Source organism: Aythya marila (assembly GCF_965140915.1).
Source record: "Aythya marila genome assembly, chromosome: Z".
Taxonomy (NCBI): domain Eukaryota; kingdom Metazoa; phylum Chordata; class Aves; order Anseriformes; family Anatidae; genus Aythya; species Aythya marila.
Window position 1 is genome coordinate 22409487 of NC_139080.1, and position 20725 is coordinate 22430211.

General features: G+C 35.9%; 1 protein-coding gene across 1 annotated transcript in view; it reads left to right on the top strand.

Moving 5' to 3' along the window:
- LOC309889789 (spliceosome-associated protein CWC27 homolog) overlaps positions 1-20291 on the top strand; it is a gene marked incomplete at its 5' end in the record, with an annotated part of 40160 nt that extends 19869 nt beyond the window's left edge. Inside the window, one exon of the mRNA XM_082782817.1 lies at positions 19882-20291. Within this exon, the coding sequence (XP_082638943.1) occupies positions 19882-20044 (163 nt within the window). The 3' untranslated portion in view covers positions 20045-20291. The remainder of the gene's footprint in view (positions 1-19881) is intronic.
- Positions 20292-20725: the final 434 nt, after the last annotated feature.

Here is a 20725-nt window from a genome sequence, read left to right on the forward strand (position 1 = left end):
TCTTACTACCATTTTACTTTTTAGTGGTACATTTAGTTACTTGTTTCTTTGCCTTATTTCTTCTTCATTACATCATTATGAGGAAAGAAGATAGCATGCTTTCTGTGCCAGTTATCTCCAGCAGGAATAAGTTATGAAAGGAGTTAGCACCATCTCCCACCTTTGAATTTACTCAGTTTATCACCTCTAGCTAAACTTCTCTATGTGTTCTGAAACCCTACTGCACTAGCATGGTCTTACTGTTAAGCCTAAATTTAAGGAGTAGCAGAAACACCAGATGTGTTTCTGCATCAAAGAGTTGATGCATCAGGAGTCAGCTAAAACATACTGGTTTAGTACTCTGGAAAATAATGCAGGACAGTAGGAAACGTTTTGCCTTGTACAGTCTTAAGTCCTAGAAAACTGTGGAGTGGTAAGTATTTTAAAGACTGATGGATAAGATAGACTCACCTGAAATGGAGGGTGACCCCAACAAAGCAGGGTAGCACTGGAGTTGATGAAGTGCTGCAGAAGTTGTGACCTCCACAGTCAAAGAAGCAACCTGTACCATGTTTACTCATGTTAATCTTTCATCCAAAGAACCCACATTAAGTAGGGAATGGGAAAAATCCTTATGATTTGAATTGTGATCCTGCAATCTTAGACAGGAAGCTTTTCAATGATAATAAAAAATGCTTTCATGGAATAGTTATAAAGAAGTTTTTTTTTAGAAAATGTTTTATACAAACTGGTCGTGTTTTTTATAAGCCTGGCAATACAGTTGGTCCAATATAATATCTCTGCCTACAACATTTTCCTTAGTTGTACACATAAGCTATCACAGCCACAACAGAACTACCACTAAAATAGAAAATTGAACAATGATCCTGGCGAGTGTTTTAAAACACCCAGAATTTCTATATCTCAAATAACTTGAAATGAGTAAGTGAAAATATGTCATATGTCCATTTATGATCTTCGTAAAGCTTCCCATCTTGGGAGTAGGAAACCAATCAGATACCTACATCTTCCAAACCCCAAACTAGTACCAGTAACTAGAAAACAAAATTGAATTACTGTAAGACAAACTAAAATGTACAAAGATGTTCTAAAGTACATTAGAAATCCTTTTTAAATAGGAAATAAATGATATAACTAATTGTTATTAAAGGACCCTATGTATGTTTGAGAAGACTTACACAAAACAGAAAGATAAGCATGCTAATGAAGTGCTTTTTAAGCATTGGGAGGAAATGCAGACCGTCTAAATAAGTTAGATTTACTGCCATTTTGTGAATGAAAAAGATGTGCATACTGATCTGAGAAAAGACAACATAAAAAAGAGTGGGAGGGAATATAATGTATGGGAGGCAAAATGTTTTTGTTTTGTTTTGTTTTGTTTTTACATTTTATTTCATATTTTTTGTTCTACGTGTTAATAAATGAAAATAAATTTTTCATCTGGAAGTAACAGGTCAAATTACAATAATCTATAATATAAAAATGGTAATTTTTATACATTAAATCAGAAAATCTTAGACTATCTGTTTAAAGATACATTCCAAAGAAATTTAACAGAAAAAAAAAAAAAAAGACGGTAGGTAATAAAAAGCTGAATTGCAAATTATGAGGCCTAAATGGTCTCATAATGGATGATACTAAAATTTTAGATAAGTCAGCTCACTTCTTCATTTTTATTTCTATCATATGAATGAATCATTGCTTATTTTTAATTTAGTAAGATAAATAAAAGCTGCACAGATTCTGCAGCTTTACAGTCACACCTTCTTGCTTTTCACTGAGTAGAGCTGAGACCTCACAGGGGAAATACTAGGATTTTATTTTTTTCAGAATACTTTAGACATTTACTAGCAGAAACACTAAAACTAGTAGTACAGCACTTAGCATAGAATTCTTGCAGTCATAAAACAACATATTTACATATGTAGTGCATAGTGAGTACAATATTATCTCATATTTTTCTCAGTGAAATTTCATTTGAGTTACTGCATAGGTTATTAAAAATCCTGTTATTCTTTCAAAGCAATAGCTATTCAAACATCAGCAGCAATCTTTTTTGCTTTTTATTTCATTGATTATATTTTTTGCTTATGTTCTTTTTTTTCGAAGAAAAACCGAGAATTTCTCTTAGCTTTATAATCTAAACAGAACTACAGAATATGGTAGTTTAAAAATTCGGACTCTTTTTCTTAAATTTTCTTTCTACTTTTAATGTTAACTCTTCTGTCTGGAATGAAAAGAAGAAATACAACCTTGCTTTATTTGCTTTTATTCATTGGCAATTTTAACAGGTAAAGCAGAAAAAAAAAATTGCTTTGGTTTCTTGTTTTTGAAAATAGAGAAATTAATTTCCCAAATCTTGCCCCTTTCAGGATAAGTTTCATTACCGCTTGTTACTTTAAGTTTCTCTTGTCATCTTCTATTTGGTAAATTCTTTAAATTACATAATCTTCCTTCATTATGTCTTTTCTATCTTGGGCATTATGTAGCTCTTTGAGGATGAGGTATAACATATGGCATAAATTTTTTGTCCCTTGGACTTCAGGATTTCACTAATACTTTGAGATTCTTCAGACATACCAATGTGCTTTTAAATTCTACAGAAAGTATGCAGCCTTTCCTTTACCTCTGAACACCTGAACAACTGATCTTTCTTTTCACAGTAATATAACCAGTCATTTAAGGACTTGCAAAGTCTAGTCATCATCGTTTGTGTTCCCGTCTGAGTAACTACTGACATCTAATTGGTGATAATGCTTCTCCCTGTTGGCAATTTAAACTGAAGGATTGTTGTAATTTCAGATTATCAAATTGTGTGTTTTTTTTTTTGTTCAGAAAATAACATTGGATTCAAAATGGCACTATAATGAAAATTTAGAATAATATGATGCTAAGCAATAGACTAATAATTAACATTATATTATTAGTTTTGCAGTTCAGTAAATTATAGACTGGAGTCTTGTTCCATTTTCAAAGAATTTACTTCGAAGCTAAATAATTTGTAAAATATTTTTATTTCACAAATTGGCTAGATCCACATACAACATTAGCAAAGCAATGAAGTCTTCTAAAAGGTATTCATGACTGAATGGCTTGGAGAGTTGAATTTCGTATTTTGGGATAAAGACTTAGTGTTTTCATTTCTTCATTGGATTGGATGAATTGAGGTAAGTATAGTGACTTCACATTAAAAAAAAATATCTTAATTTCAATATACTCCTCCAAACACGACAATTCTACTCAAAAACAATAATAGTACTTTATAAGATTCATAGTAAATATAATTAGTGTATGGCATACACATATATGATATGCACAAATTATGTGATTCCTCCAGGCTATTTTGTAGATCATGGCTGCTCTTTTTATGGGAAGTGAAAGCCAGCCACTATGCTTCGCTCTACTGTCAGGGTGTGTTATCTGAGGTAGAATGATTGCCTCTAAGACATTTTTATGTGTCCACAGGAGTGGCCACACATTGAGGTATAATTTTCATTTTCTGTCAAGATAGAAACCATTACCAATTTGTTATGTTTTCTTTTATTTGGCAAACTTTTCTCTGCATATTTGGCTGAGCTGCTGTATTGGCATGAAGCATAGCAGACGTTTGGGTACTTTTCAGCAGCATTCTACTTTTTATGCAGGAAAAAAAGAAGAAAGAAATATGACTCTATTGTAAACAGTGTGTATGGTGTTTGATAATTATTACCAGATTTTACTGTCTAAGAAGGCATCTGAGGAAGTGTAGTGAAGAGATCTGAAGAGAAATGAATAATACTAAGTTTTAACATGAAATAGCAGGATCTTTGCTGGGATTGCAAACTGATGCTAAGTGAGAATGACTATATGTATATGTCTGCGGCAAACAAAACTTAATTTCACCTGCAGAAATCAAAAATATTGAAATAAACATGTTGTGTACTGCCAGAAAGGGTGCTCGTAACAATAAAAGTATCTCCAAAGAAGTAGACGTACATTTTCATGGCATCTAGGTACATCAAGAAAATATGCTGATCATCCTGGTGCACACATTATTGTCCTTGCAGCTCCATGTGAAGAACTATTGTTTATGCTTTTTTTAAGATTTGCTGGACTACTTTAGTACTATTTCATCATTATTTTGTATTTATGTACTCTTAGTCCATCTAAGAAAACATCAGATGTAGGACTTCATCCTTTACTTTCACAAAGGTTGTGCAGAGTGCAGCAGAGGTAGATTTGACAGAACATGGTTACTCATTCTGAGCTGAAAGTCTTACCCGGGACTTCACATGACAGACTTCTCCCCAAAATTTAGTGAGGTGTCTTCTGCTTGGAGACTGAAAACTAAACGTGTGACAGCAAAAGACCCATCTGGAAGTAGTGTCTACTTGGTACTTCCACTCTAGATTACTGGATATGCCTGAATTTGGAAGTGAAAACACTGCACAGGTTACACTTTATAAAGAACACTGCTACTCACCTTCTTTAGCATTTGGACTTCTACATATATTTTATTGCATACATCTGGCACCTAGTCAGGTTGTAGTGCCAATTTGGGACCATGATTATAACATCAAATAGTTACACCTTTAGTAAAAATCAAGTTTCAGTCCAAAAAATATTATGGCAACTGTATATAATGAAATTGCTGATGCAGATCCTGTGAACATGACATAAAATATCTTCCACAGAGATAATCCAGCTGTGAGGATAAAAAAATCCAATGCAGTCAAGTATATTCAAGGATTGACTGCTTTAGTCAATTTAGGCAAAATCTTCCTCTTCAGATAGGATAAAAATGATATTTAGAACTCTGAATTATTTTCCTATTAAGTCATTCTCCACTTAAAAATACATATAGTAACCGTATCCTAATCCAACTATGCATCCAGGAATAAATACTAGAAAGTTTGTAATGCTGTCTATGTATTCTTATAATTGCCACTAATTTATGGAAAAGGAACACTGACAGACAGACTGCACTGACAGACAGTGATACATAATCTCCCTGACAGAAAGGTAGCTGATTTGGGGCTATTGCACTTTCCGCTCTAGGGTTCTTTTAGGATTCTAGCTTGTCATTCCTGTTATGAAGTGTATGGGTCAATTTAATGATGGTTCACTCTACTTTGTTATCTGTTTCCAAGAAAGGTAGAATTAGATCTTCTGCTGCTAAGAAATGAAACATTTTCCCAGGTAACTCATCCTTCTAAGAAATGTCTGTTTATTCTCATTATCAAAAATACTGCTGTTCAGTTGGTAAGAGATTTCATTTCTGAAGCCACCAAGAATACTGATTAATCACAGAGTTAACATCAGAAAAGGGCCAGAAGGGGACCTCCAAACGTAATTACACTATTTCCATAACCCAATGGACAATGTATCGGCAGTGCATTTTTCTTACTGTTAGTCACATTTATTCACTGGAAGTCCAATGACAGAGATTCCTCAGGCAATCTCTTGTAGTGTTTAAATGTGCCTACTGGTACAGAATATTTGTATGTAATCCACTCTTCCATGTGATATGAGTGGATTCTAGAAAACTGTTCACTGTCTCTTTTTCAAGATGCTTTTTAGCACACTTGAAAATAATCACAAGGTCATCTCTTTCAGTTGGACAAAAAAAGAAAACTTTTTAGTCTTTCTGCAGAGATTATTCTTTCTCAATTTGTGATCGTTCTTCCTGAGTGGTTCATCTCTCTTTCAAAGCATGAAATTCAAGACTAGATACAAGTCTTTGTCAGTGTTGAGTGAAAAGACCACTTTATTTGTCATTGTTTCTTTTATGCCTGGTTTCCAACCCATTCCAAGCCACAGATCTTTTTCTGCTGAATGGTTGCCTAATCTGTCTCTGTCCTGTACCCATGCTGTTAATTGTCCTTGTTGAAATTCAGCCAGTGCGCTTTCTGAATTGTATCCTATTTTTCGTACTATAACTAGTTTGCCAAAATCACGTAAATTGTAAATACTCCAATAAACTTTAATAGAATCATAGAATCATTAAGGTTGGAAAAGACATTCAGGATCATCTGGTCCAGCCATCCCCCTACCAACAATATCACCCACTCAACTATGTCCTTAAGCGCCAGGTCCAACCTTTCTTTGAACACCCCCAGGGACAGCAACTCCATCACCTCTCTGGGCAACCCATCCCAATTCCTGACTACTCCTTCTGAGAAGAAATGTCTCCTCATTTCAAACCTAAACTTCCCCTGGCGCAACTTGAGGCCATTCCCTTGTGTCCTGTCACTGGTTATCTGCAAGAAGAGGCTGAACCCCAGCTCCCCACACCTTCCTTTCAGGTAGTTGTAGAAAGCAATAAGGTCTCCCCTGAGCCTTCTCTTCTCCAGACTAAACAGCCCCAGTGCCCTCAGCCGCTCCCCATAGCACTTGTGCTCCAGGCCCTTCACCAGCGTCGTAGCCCTGCTCTGGACACGCTTGAGCACCTCAATGTCCTTCTTATAGCGAGGGACCCAAATCTGAACACAGTACTCAAGGTGCAGCCTCAACAGAGCAGAGCACAGGGGGACAATCACCTGCCTGGACCTGCTGGCTACACTATTCCTGATACAAGCCAGGATGCCGTTGGCCTTCCTGTCCACCTGGGCACACTGCTGCCTCCTGTTCATGCAACCAGATCCCTTTCCTCTGCAGAGCTTTCCATCCACTCTGCCCCATTCCTGTAGCACTGCATGGGGTTGTGACAAAAATGTAGTACCAGGCACTTAGCCATGTTGAACCTCATCCCACTGGCTTCCACCCATCGAGACTCTTCTTCAAGACCCTTCTTTCAAGACCCTTCTTCAGAAAACTTCATATTGCACATGCATTCTATAAACACATTCTTCTTTGTTAAAGTCATAAATAGAAGTGAAGTAAACAACCCCACCAAATTTATTATTTCATGCTTGACACATGAAGCTTGACACAACAGTGGCCATCTACTTCTAAACATAGGGCTCTCTAGCTGATTTTCCACCAGCTTTATATCCTTATGAAATAGGTGTTTGTTTGTTTGTTTGTGGTTTTTGTTTTTTGTTTTAATCTATACTTTTCCAGATGGAATACCAGTGTTTGTGGACGTTACAAGTTCTCTGCTACAGAAATTCACTTGTAATATACCTAACCAAAATTCTGGACTATTTTCCACTGTTCTCACTCTGATCTTTGAAAACTAGTGTAGACTTCCTGAAACTATTAACATCCCTACATATATTTGTGTTCTCATGAGAGCTTAACAATCCTGACAATTTCTGAGCTGGTAGAACTTTCTGTAGAAAACAACCCACCATTTTCTCTCTTTAATGTTCACCTGATTGCCACAATGAGCTTACCATGTATCTGTGAAGGTTTCCAACTGTTTGTGCATTCTCACAGATAAAATGCATGAGAAGTTTTATGAACAAGATACTGTAGCATTCTTGAATACAAAGCTTAGTTGTTAAGATCAAGAAACCTAAAACTCACAAGGAACAGCACTCCATACAACCCAAAAATATATATTTATATGTATATCATACACTAAAACAGTCAAAATTTAGAATTTTGTATTTCCTGGGTGAAATCTTAGGTGTTGGATGTGAACTTGATCTTTCAAAGAGAGAGATCAGCTTTTTCCTTCCACATAGAACACTGTTATAGCTGTAACTATAAGAAACTAATGTAAATGAGGCAGTCACTTAAGTATTTTAGGGATGAAGTCTAGGCTCTGAAATTTACTCTTTTCTTTTGATATGAAATAACTAAAAATAACTAAATAATAACTAAATAAATCTCTTCAGCTTTCAGATAGACTGTGGGACAAGAAAGAATAAACAAGGTGGGAATTTGGAAAAAAATTATGTTTTTTTTTTTTCACATTTTCTCAGTTTGAAATTATTGTATGCTTAGTTACCTTTGTTGAGTCTGAACTTAGTGAAGAAGTCAGATCAAGTGATGTTCACTTGATCATTAATAATTTGATCGTTATTCTGAATGTTTCTTAATTTAAGGGGTAGGGGGAAAAAAGGAATATTTTTAAATCAAAGTGAGTAAGTTAATGCTTGAAAATACTTTTCCAAGTTACAGTGAAAAGGATATTGTGAAAATTATGTGAGTATAGGTCTTGCATTTCAAACAAGGCATTCAATATCTTGCTTTATAGATAGTGTTTCATATGCAGGTTGTTTACTGATGTTGGCTTGGCCATTGTCAGTTATTTGTGACAAATCTCATTTAAAATAGTAAAGACTAAAAATTAATTTAATGGAACTGTTCATTTAAACAAACTGTTTAAAATCTTGTAGCTCTTAGAGGGCTTTTAAAGATACCTCCTTGGTCACAAAATGCTATTTTGATTTGCACAGTGCAAATCAAATGCTATTCATAAATCTGATCACCTGATTATAGCCAATAATAAAGGGCAGGGGTCTGTTTAATTGTTTTTATTACTGCTTCTTTGGACAAAAATCTCAGTGAAGGTCAGTGCTAACTATTTAAAGTGCAGCCCAGTTTATACACATCAAATCCTATAATCTTTTCCCAGTTCTGAATTTTACAAAACTACCCCTGACGCCAGTTAAATGTTTTAACAACATTGGGTGCAAATGTTAAGTTCCTTCTGCCAGGACATTCACTGCAATTTAACTGTAAAATTTTTTACCTGGTTTGTACAGAAACTTTTTTTTTTGTACAGAAATTGTTTTACTCTAGAACAAACAAACAAAATCTGTACATTCAGTAAAGGCATTCTCTATCCAGAATCAATAGTTATGTCCTTTACTTCAGAAATGTTTTCATTTATAGTACAAGGAAAAATTCTCTCAAAATATTTAATATCAGTGTCAAGGAGAAATCTGTTGCAATCAGGAGTAGGAACACAGTATTTCATTTCTTTCATACTCTTCCAGTAAAAGGTTTTGTCTCTGAAAAAGATGTGTGTCTAAAAAAAAAATAAGTATCAAGACACCATTTCTCCAGTGTCTGCTCTAGAAAGTAGGCTAGAATAGGTTTGGTTTGGTTTCCTTTTTTTATCAGAATAGGAATTTCAGAATCAGGAAAATGTTGAAGCCAGCCAGACTGTTTTTATATTACAAAATTTCATTTGTATTAAGAACTAAATCAATGATGCACACTGTTAATATCTACTCCACATAAATCTGTTAATGTCTTCCACATTTTATTTCCAGTACTTCTTATTGTATACATCTGCTATTAAACTTTGCATTGTGAAATCCTTCTGGATAAACACCTAAAAAAAATGGTTATATTTCTTTCATAAACCTAACCTTTTTATATGTATTTTCTAGAATGCTGTCTCTTTCTTTGCCATAATACCTTACAGATGATTATGAAATATGGCTTCCTCAAGATTATCACCAGTCTCTGCAGATTCAGCTGCAGAAGCTTAACTGTGACAAACACAGTAAGCTCCTGAAAACTAAGCAGCAGTCTTTTTCACATGCCGATGCTAGCTTGGGGAACGAAAGAAAAAGTGCTGCTGTAATTTATGCCAGTGAGGCACAAAGATGGATTAAAGCCATGTTAGCTCCCCTCCTCCCATACAGATTTGAGCCAACGTTCCTCCACTAGTCTGGAAAAACTGGCTCTATGTTAGGGCTCTCCTGCTAAGGCCATTGATTTACTCAACTACATTTAAGAAAAAAAAAAAAAAAAAGTTGACAAAATACTTACTTGATTGTTACAAAGAATAAGTGCATGCCAGAGGTCTGTATTAGAAACACATTGGAAAGAGGGGTTTCTTTTCTGTTTAGCAAAAAGATTAGTGTTTGTTTGGGGTTTAGCATTGTCAGTAACTTTTAAAGGGAGAAAGAAAAAAAATCCTCCTGTTCTAAATTGTTTTTCTCCAATTTTCTCTCCACCTTCTTCACCCTTCTACTGCTAGAATGTGGTCAAACCTTGGTATGTAAATGCTAGCTGCTAGCCCACTGCTGAGCAGTCAGTAATTTTGTATTAACGGATTGTTCTTCTGCTGAAGTTATATATTTGTTGCTTCTAGCTGTTTAGCATGCCTGAAAAACTCAGGGCCTTTGGGGTGGGCTTTTTGTTTGTTTATTTTTTGTTAATTCCTCCATGTTTTAAGTTTATTTGGATTAGGCATCTGGGCCTGGATTCGACTACTGTTTGACTTAAATTCAGAGATGATCCATGCTTTACTCAAGGGATATCTAGTATTTCATTTACTGTCTGGAAACCTTACATTTTATTTATTGCCAGCAAACCTAGTGAAGAATGAAGAAATAATCGTCTAACTCTTTAATAGCCTAGCTTAAGCTTCCTGGATATTTACACACCTTTATAAGCACCCCAACTTCATCTTGTTCAATGACATGATTAAATCGTGTGGATGTGGACATATTCAGAATGGGAAGAGGGAAGGACAAAAGAGAAGGGAGGGCATCCAGAAAATGTTGAATGTTAAGTTATGAAAATCAGAATATTCTTATGTTAGATACACTCTTCTCTCTTTCCCCTCCCTCCTACCTTCTGCTCTGGTGATACAATACTGCCTGACTGTTTGTGTCAACCTGGGGAGGCAATTTGCCAACTTCTGGAGTATCAGATACTGTACAAGCTACTGCCAGAGACAGGATGCTAGACTGGATGGATCATTGGTCAGTTCCGGTATGGCGGTTCCCATGTCCTTGTAGTAAAAGCTGTGTAAAGTTTTTCTACCCTGGTACACTGTCTGGAACAACATCTGGAATTTACATTACTGTCTCCCATACCAACCTACTCTACCAGGAGCAGTTGTCTATTTAAAAGCACCCAGCTTCTTTCATCAGACTACTTAATATTTTTGTGAAGGGCATAAAGATGTACTGTAAATATTCTATATAGAAATCGTTACCAAATAGATACTAAATAATAACTGGATAATTGAGTATTATTTTTTTAGTAGAAAAAATGCTTTAAATCAGAAGTCATCATGGTTTTACATATTTCTAATTATTTCTTACCATGAGAAAGCCAATCCAATTTTCCCCCAGTGATTTTATTATCTTTTGAATTGGATTATCTTTTTTGTAGTTACGTTGATTTCCCCCTAGAAGGTTACTTACAATTAAATCTTCTTTCAAGAGAAAAAAAAAATGCTTAGCAACATCTTGAAAACTGGAAAAGGATGCTCCATTACATTAGTCTTTATCAAGAATTGCTTAGTTTGTTGGTAGCTTTGCAAATACTGAAGGGTTTGTTTTTTATTTTAGAACTTGGATATCCCACACTTAGTGAAATTACTGCTTTTTTATTATTTTCACAGTGGATGTTTTGGGCAAAAATGAGGATGTAGCATTTGAATAGTATCTCAAGAAAACGGTATGTTAGAAATATCTGCAAAAGTTTCATTTCATTCTATGTGGTAGGCCTAACAGAAGAGTACAGTCTGACTTTGTAGAATATGTTTATTTATTTATAATATTTATAAATCATATTTTTATCAGTTTTGCTTGCTTAGAATTGAGGAGATTGTGCAATAACAGCAATAGTATGTCACCTCCATTGTTAACATCCAAGTGCTGAAATACTGGAGGCAAGTAGTACTCCATTGATACAAAAGTTAGAAAATACTCCTTTCAGCTCTTTCAGAAATGACATTAACCTCAAAATAGCTTGGAGGGTGGGAGTTACGAGTGGTATTTATAACAGTGGTAAAAAAGGAGTATTGTCATGATCTTAAATTTCAGTATAAATTCAGTCTAATTTCAGTTTAAAATCTGTGAAATTACATATGAATATCAATACTGTATATACGAATGTAGGATAGTGCTTAGTGGTGCAGAGACCATTTGCTAGCGGTGTCCACCAGGGACCAGTACTGGGTCCAGTGTTGTTCAACTTACATGTATTCCTCAGCGGCCTGGATGATGGAGCAGAGTGCACCCTCAGCAAGTTTGCTGACAAAACAAAGCCGGGAGGAGTGGCTGATACCCCAGAGGGCTGTGCTGCCATTCAGAGGGAACTCGACAGTCTGGAGGGTTGGACTGAAAGGAACCTCATGAAGTTCAACAAGGGAAAGTGCAGGGTCCTGCACCTAGGGAGGAATAACCCCAAGCATCAGCACAGGCTGGGGGGTGTCCTGCTGGAGAACAGCTCTGCAGAGAGGGACCTCGGGGTTCTGGTGGACAGCAGGCTGACCATGAGCCAGCACTGTGCCCTTGTGGCCAACAAGGCCAATAGTATCTTGGGCTGCATTCAGAAAAGTGTTGCCAGCAGGTCAAGGGAGGTGATCCTCCCCCTCCCCACAGCCCTTGTGCAGCCACACCTGGAGTGCTGTGTCCAGCTCTGGGCTGCCCAGCACAAGAGGGACATGGAGCTACTGGAGTGAGTCCACAGGAGGGCTACGAAGATGACGAGAAGACTGGAGCAGCTGTTGTACAAGGACAGGCTGAGAGAGCTGGGCCTGTTTAGCCTGGAGAGGAGAAGACTGAGGGGAGATTTAATTAATGTGTATAAATATCTGAGGGGAAATTATCCCTTTTCAGTTGTGCCCAGCAACAGGACGAGAGGCAACAGGCACAAACTGAAGCAAAGGAGGTTCCAGCTGAATATGAGGGGGCACTTCTGTACTGTGAGGATGACAGAGCACTGACACAGGTTGCCCAGAGAGGTTGTGGAGTCTCCTTCTCTGGAAATACTCAAAATCTGCCTAATGTCATCCTGCACAACATGCTGTAGGTGATCCTGTTCAGCGGGGGGGTTGGACTAGATGATCTTCAGAGGTCCCTTCCAACCTTGGCCATCCTCTGATCCTGTGATTCTGTATATACGTGGTATATGTATACCATATACGTATATTTGGAATGGTATAGATATATGTATATGGTGTGTATATATATACCATATATGTGTTATATAAAAATATCTATACCATATTGATAGAATCACCTAGGTTGGAAAGGACTTCTAAGATTATCAAATCCAATTATTAACCTAGCACTGCCAAGTTTACCACTAAAACATTAGTTCCTAAAACATTAGTTCAAAAACTAATAGAAATTGATTGAAACAATCTTATCTTGACATATAAATACTTCTGAAATCAACTTAAATATAGCAAATTTCTTTATTTATAGCAATATTTTTTTCAATGTTTTTCTAATGATTTTTTAATATTTTTTTTTTATATTGGTATCTTCAGTAGAATAACCAATTGTGTGAATCTGGATAGATATGACTAACAAATCTTGCTAGAGAAACAAGATTTGAGAAACAGAAAATTTTATGAAGGCACAAAAAGCTTGAAGGACACATCGTCTGATTTTTGGCGTGGTCCTTTGGGGACCCAGAAGTTGGACTCGATGATCCTTATGGGTCCCTTCCTACTTGGATATTCTATGATTCTCTGACAAGTGATCTGATTACTTGGGAAAAGAAATGGGCAGACAAGAACATGGAATTGTGGAAACAAGCAGTGAAACAAGGAGAAGACAAATCTGTTAGTGGTGAAAATCACAGCAGAATCCTGGAGAACAGAGGTTTTTACTGGGGGGCGAATTTTGAAGTGAAATGAAACCAGGTTAGGCAAACTAGGTCCAAACTGGAACAGTATGTGTGATACAGTGGAAGGTTTAAGTATCAAGGACTACAGAAGGGTAGGGGCTTTCATAGATAATTTAGCACAGCTCAGACACTATGAATTAATGAGACAAAAAATACTCATGGAAGTTTGTTTCTTACACACATCTTTTTTGTAATAGCAGTGGCTGTGTGAAACATTGAGAATTAAAGAGAAGAATCTCTGTTTGAAACTGTTTCTATAGCACTACTTAAATTGTTAACACCCTTTAAGAATCAGAACCTGCTTCAAGTACTTGGGAAAAAAACTTCCTTTCATAATCAGTGAGAGAGAGCAATTTTCATTACAGAATTCCTTTTCATGAAAAGAGGGATGATGGGTTAATCTCTTATACTAAAATAACAAAGCTGGATAGTGAGATAGGACAGAAAAACTACGAACTTGCCTGCAAGATTTGTGTTACACAAAGCACTTAAGGGTGGTTGCAGGTTTCATTAGACGTACATGTATTTTCTCTGCCCTGCTGGACTATGTTTCCAAAATTATTTGTAAAGCTTTTGGACACTGTTATGCAAGGAGTGGTGACAGCAGGCTAAGCCAAAAAGCTTGTTTTGATTGTAGCATCTCAGTTCTGAAAAAAGTGAAAACCAGTTTAGATTTCAAGTTCTTTCCTCTTTTACAATTCTCATTGTTTTATGGTTTTAACCATAACTGTTTTTGTCCTGTTCTCTTGTTCTCTTGCCTTGGTTTAAAGTTTTTGCTTGTCAGCTTTTAATTGACATTTTTCTTCATTTTATTTACATTTTGGTCAGTCTCTTTTTCTCTGTTTTTGTTTCTCATTCCTACCTTTTTTTTTTTATTCTTTACCTTCCTCAGTTTATTTTTCTTTTTGTTCTCTGTTTCTCAACTGTCTCTCTTCCTGTGCCACCCACTACTTTGTTGGAAGTGAAGAGAGTGCCAGTGAGTTCATTCTTCCACAATATCTAACAAGTTTTTACCTTGGGAGCAAGATCTCATTTGCTTTGATTTGTGCATTCACTAATCTGTTTTCTCACCTACTCATATGAACTACATTTCTATCCACTGCCTATGTATCAAGTAATTAATGGGAGGAAAGTGTTATAATATTTCCTAAATTAATGTTTATGGTTTAACAAACACACAGTATTTGAAGGAAAATGTAAGTTGCAAATAGAGTATAATGTAAGGGAAGCTTGACTTTTGTTTTCTAAGTATATGGAACATTGGTCATAATTAAGAAAAGTAGGTAACATGTTACCTGTATGTGATGTTGAATTCAGAAATGGTAAGACTGATAATTATGGACTACAGTGGTAAAATTATTAATATTTACGATTTGAAAGGTCTGGCTAAGAACTTTATCCTTACTGAAAGAACATTCCTTTCAACTAAAAGCTAATCGTCTGCAATTGTTTCCAACACTCCCACTTCCAAGCTAAGATAACATTCTGTGTGCCGCTCTTATAGGCTCCACCAAGAGCCATCTCTCCACATGGTCACACGTTCACAGTTTGATTCCTTCTTAGAACTGTGGCAGCCAGCAAGCTAATTAAGGATCTGATCCCTCCCAGGGACAGGTACTTGGCTTTGTTAACATACAAGTGATCCTCTGGAGTCCATACCTCCCAAGGATGGGCACCTGGCTTTTCTAACATTTAAATGATTATTTTTATAGTAAAGGAATTATTTGTTTAATCAATTTAATCTGCATTTAGAAGCAATGTGTAATTTCTGCTTGTGTTACGTATACCAGTTTAGATGTACTATAAGTACATCTAAATTTTACATGTGTTACATTTTATGTAACACACAGTTCTGTATCTGAAAAGTGAAAAGCTATGCATTTCTTTTCTCTGTGCCTGTCAACTGCAGAAACAAAAAATCTGTCACCAGCTGCCATGCTTTTTGCAGGTATTTCTATATGAGCCCTGGCTGCAACTGCTTGAGAACTTACTGCCTCTCTGCCAAAGCTACTGGCTACTGTCCCCATAGCAGAGTTGGCAGAATTTAACTTTTGCCCACACCTGTTGATGATTTGCTGTAAAGTCCAGCTGCTTAAAATGCTGGCATAGGTAAGAAAATGTCCCAGGCTCTCCACTGAAGTGGCTGAGTTGTCAGAGGGAGTGCCAAGTACAGTAAGTTGTGAAAGGAAGGTGGGCAGGTAACAGCCAACAGCTCTGTCACATTGATAGTCAAGTGCAAAATTAAGCAGTGTGGCTTTGAGTTTTCATTCAGTTAAAGTCACTGATTCATGCAGTGCATTGTAGGTGGAGATCAGAGTTTCATCGCTAGTGTAAAAGCAGTTACATGTCTTCCTTGTTACTGCTGATATTGAAAATGATTCAGCTCACTGATTACCCCTTTGGTTTCTCCCAAAGGGCAGTTCTGGAAAGGTCAGAGCTGTTTTGATACCAGATTTCTGCTTATGCTACACTTAACATGACTGCCACCTGTCAGCAGCTGACATATGCTTCAGATCCAGTGCATGGCTCACACATCTCAAAATCTGTGTATCATATCTTTTCTTACAAGTACCATCTCACTATAGTAGTTCAAAAGAACATGTTCCATATCCTGAATAAACTGGTTGAGCCTGCCTGGAGAGCACCATGTAGGTGGGGTTCAGTCTTTGCTGCCCAGTTGGCAAGTACAGTTTTGTCTACACTAGGTTATTAGACACACAGTTTAATCATACTGTTTTAGTTCTTGATTGTTTTCTAGTCTGCTGAAGTGGTTTGTTTTTAGCCTTGGTTGCAGCCAACATTCTCCCACTTGTTACCTCCCAGAAAGCAATCAAACAGATCACTAAGGTAATGTGTTAGTTTAAGGACATCTAGGAGCTAGTCTGCTACTAACTGTGGAGTACTCTTGTTTGCCAGCTGTTGCAGAAATCATCTGAGAATGAGGCCAGGAGCGTATCTGTGTACCTTTTGAAATCTGTGCTGTCTCTGACACAAGCTTAAATGTGTTCAGGTATTTCAGTCTAAAGTACCAAGACATTGCATTTTTGGAATGAGAAGACAGCCAAGTACTGAATGTCATTCAAACATTGAAACATTGAAATGAAGAATTGCAGATAGTGGTATAGATGCTGCCCCAGTACATGGTATAGAACGATGCTTAAACTGTATGATGCTGTTGTCTGGCCAGGATAAAAATTAAACCTGTCCAATAATAAATGCATGCTAAGATAGCCAGCTCCCATTTGCTACACTCTTAATAAAAGAGGTTAAAGAAATGAATTTAAGTTTATTTTTTTCTTCTAAAGAAAGTCAACAGTTTGCACATCTAGGTACTTTAAGCCTAGAATCATCAATTTTGGTAAGCTTTTTTATTCAAACTATTTTTGAACAAAAAAGTACTAAGCTGCAAAACTTTGTTATTTGAGTTTAATTTAAGAGAATTTGAGTTTAGTTTAAGAGAAATTACACCTTTAATCCTTTACATTTAGAAGAAAAAATGTATTTCAAAGTTGTATGTCTTAACCAGCGTGTAAGATGAACTATCAAGAACTATCTGATGAACTATCAGCTGGTGATAAGCACAAGTTGGATGGTAGGTTCCCAAAGCCCAGAGATGAAGTTAGAGTTTTCATCACAGTCACTGCAGAAGCACAACTGAGCAGGCTGAACTCAGGAGCATGAGGTAGGGAAGAGAGCTATAAACTGAACAAGGAAAACTCTTAGGCAACATTTATTTGTGGACTTACAGCCCAAACACAGCAATTAGTAAGTCATGCAAGTGCAAGCTTTAGCTGTAGGAGCTTGAGTAGGATTACTTTAAATTCAATCAATTAATTTAGAAATAATTTATAAATAGTTCCCATGTTTCTGGAAAAAAAATAGTTTGAGGTATGATTTAGCATTTACATTGATGCAAAATATGTATGCCTGTGAAGATGTGTTTTGTAAAAATAAGCTGAAGTTAACATCAGAAAAATATTTTTAAAAATCTTCAGCATGGTCTTGTGTTTATTTTGCTTTACCTGTGAGATGTTGCATCTGAAATTCTTTCAAGATGCAACAAATTCTTTCAAAGATTATCAAAAAACATCTTAATATTGACTTATTTTTAATCACAGCTGGGAACCCTTCACTGGAAAGTTACGAATAGGAGTCAGAGACCATGACTTCTTTCAGCCCTTGGAAAGGAGTGAATGTTGCATAGTCTATATCTGCTGCATCTGATTTCCAAACTACCTGGCATACAATATGGTCTGACCCAAGAATTAGAGATGTATTTATTTTTAATTCCTATTAGATGTATCCTACAAGTGTGCTATGTCATTGTTTGAAAACCCAAGCTAATGAAATGGTAAAGTGAAAGTACACATCTATATGCATTCATTAACATCCTCTGAAACCACTTACTGAAGAATGACCCCATCTCTTTGGGACTGTATTTTAATTCAGTCTAGGATAGTCTGATTTGCTGTATAACTATACATATATATATATTTATGCGCATCTTTTATAAGTTGAGAAGAAATATGACAAATGCAGAAAGCATGTTAACTAAAATAAATTACTTCAGTCCCTCCAATGTGAGACAATGTTTTTATAATTAAACTGCAAATACGCAATCATGAGTCACTCTGATGGTACATTATGTTACTCTGAATTGCAGATATGACTAAGAAAATAAGTTTTGGTATTACTAGTACATACAGGGTTATAAACTACTGAAGTTCAACTCTTAAGTATTTTCAGAGGACGTGGTAATATGCAGGCATGCTCTCAGTGCTGTTCAGTGTGAGATTTATGGAGCTCTCATGTCAAGAATCGATTGTGTTGAAAAATCTGAATTATTGTTAAGATTTTTCCAGAACATTCAAACTCCTGTAGTCTGTAGTTTTGAATTTTGTCTGATTTTTGTCTGAATTCTTTAGCAATCTACAATAACTGATCTGGTTCTCCTCTCTCCCTTTATTCATGGAAATCTATACTAGAGCTCTTTGAAAAAACTGTTTTATTCAGGACCTCATAGATGTTGTGAGGGTCTGGTAATACTTCATCAGCAACAGAATTTTCATTCTGATACTGATTTGTTATTTGTGGATTTTCTATTTCACAAAGACTGTACCAGTATCTAATGCTGATATGCTTATATTCTCTTCAGTATTGTTGCTGTTAATAGTAGTTATCCCTCCAAAGTCAAAGAAATTTTTGTAATTGATTAATACAAAATCTAAACTTCAGTATTTTGTTTTGTTTTGTTGTTGCCTGGGCAAGTTTTTATGCATTGAAAAATTATAAATTCAGTTGTGGGGGAGTTAATTTAAAATTGATTTGAACAATTTGTTATCCTGCCCCTGGTTCATAAGTAGCAGCGTTAGTACAATTGTAATCTGAGGTCTTAGTTGAGTGGGTTTTTAATTTAAAATAGTGCAGCTGTGGTCAAAAGTGTTAGTTTTAAGCCAAGTTTTGATACTGAAAACCACATCCCATGATACACAAAAGTAGCTAGGTTGTCAGTAAAGATCAAGAGGTTTACAGTCGGTCAGCTTGTTATGAGCATCTGTAGTGTGATTTTCTTCTTTTCTCTTCGCCTTTCTTTGTGTTTAGGTAGAAATGATTTCTCTCTTCTTGAACAAAATGTTTAAGATTTTGTCCAACCTAAAACTTGTATTTTTCTAACATCTTCCATATTAATTCCCACTTCAGTGAGACTTACTAATAAGGCCAAAGATGATCAGCCTGAGGCTTTCCTGGCACTGAATACAGCTAACAAACAGATTATTTTGACTCTAGATTATGAAGATATGGTCAAACTACTGGGAATTTGCTGAAAAGGGGAAGTATCTAATGGGGAAGATTTCTAATCAACAGTTTAAAAAAAAAAAATCATTAGTTTAGTCTGCTACTCAAAAAAATAAAAAGCATGATCTGAATCAATTTAAGATGGAACAGTAGGACTTAAAGCATTCCCTTGTTGATCTTCTGTGTGCCTACTTTAAGCGTTTTCCATGCAAGCTCTTCCTTTTGCATAACTGTAATGGTGAAAGGAAGTCCAAAGTGACTAATAGGAAAACTTGAGAAACACTCCCTGTTCCTGGGAAAATTATTCAGTACATTTGGGAAGATATGTTAAATAGAAAAATACAAGACAAGACAGTTCAGTGCCTGAAATAAAATCCAGCAGAGCAAACTCTAGCCGTATTTTTCAAAATGGGTTTTCACAAAAGTGGTTTTCCTGTAATATTACAGTTTACCGATGGAAGGGGGGAAAAAGAAAACTTGGATCTTTTTTCTACACAAAAATAAATAAATCATGGGTACTCAAATCTTGCAATATGTATCATAGTTGCAAATCATAACTATGTTCTTTCACTGCATTTGAGCCATGTTGTACTTGTTTTGTAGGATGTCGCATGTACTTCAGTTTGAAGATAGAAGCAGAAAGGTAAAAGATGCAAGCATGCAGGATGAAGACACTTTTGAGATCTATGACCCACGGAATCCTGTAACTAAGAGGAGAAGAGAAGAAAGCAAGAAGATAATGAGAGAAAAAAAGGAAAGGAGATAAAATGTATGTAATCCTAGCCAGAGCTGCCTTGAAAAGTGACTGCAATAAAGCACTGGCTCTTTTGTAAGCTGTAGCTCCTAAAAATATCACTTGACAAGTGTGAAAAGGAATCTCTCAAGAACCTGTTGTGTGGTTTTGAATCTGAGCTATCATTTGTTTCTTAAGTTGTGCAGTAAACTGCTCTCAGTGCATTCATTATCCAAGCTTGCTAAAGTTTTTTATGTACTTAATAAAACAGCTGACTTCAGTTTGATCTGTACTTTAATTATGATAATCACCATCAAGAAGTTTTCAATATAATGAATGAGAATTTGTCTCAGTAAGGATGAAGTTTTCTCAGTAAGGATGAAAATTCCATCTGCAGGCTTTGGAGATATTCTGAAAGTATAATTTTATTTATTTTTATTATTTTTTGAGAAGGCATATAAACATTACGGCAGTAACCACTGATTTCCTGAGCCACTGTCATTGATTTAAAATGATGCAGTTGCAGGATTGCTTAGAATGTTTCCAGCTTTCTTAAACAAACTAAGTTTTATTTGAGGATTTGGTTAATTTTTCTTAATTTTGAAATACAGATTCCATTTCATATCACAGCTTGGGATACACAATTTGAGGAGTATTATTTCACTAACAGTACCACATTAAGCAACCATTATAAGTTTAGATTCTCTTTTCGTT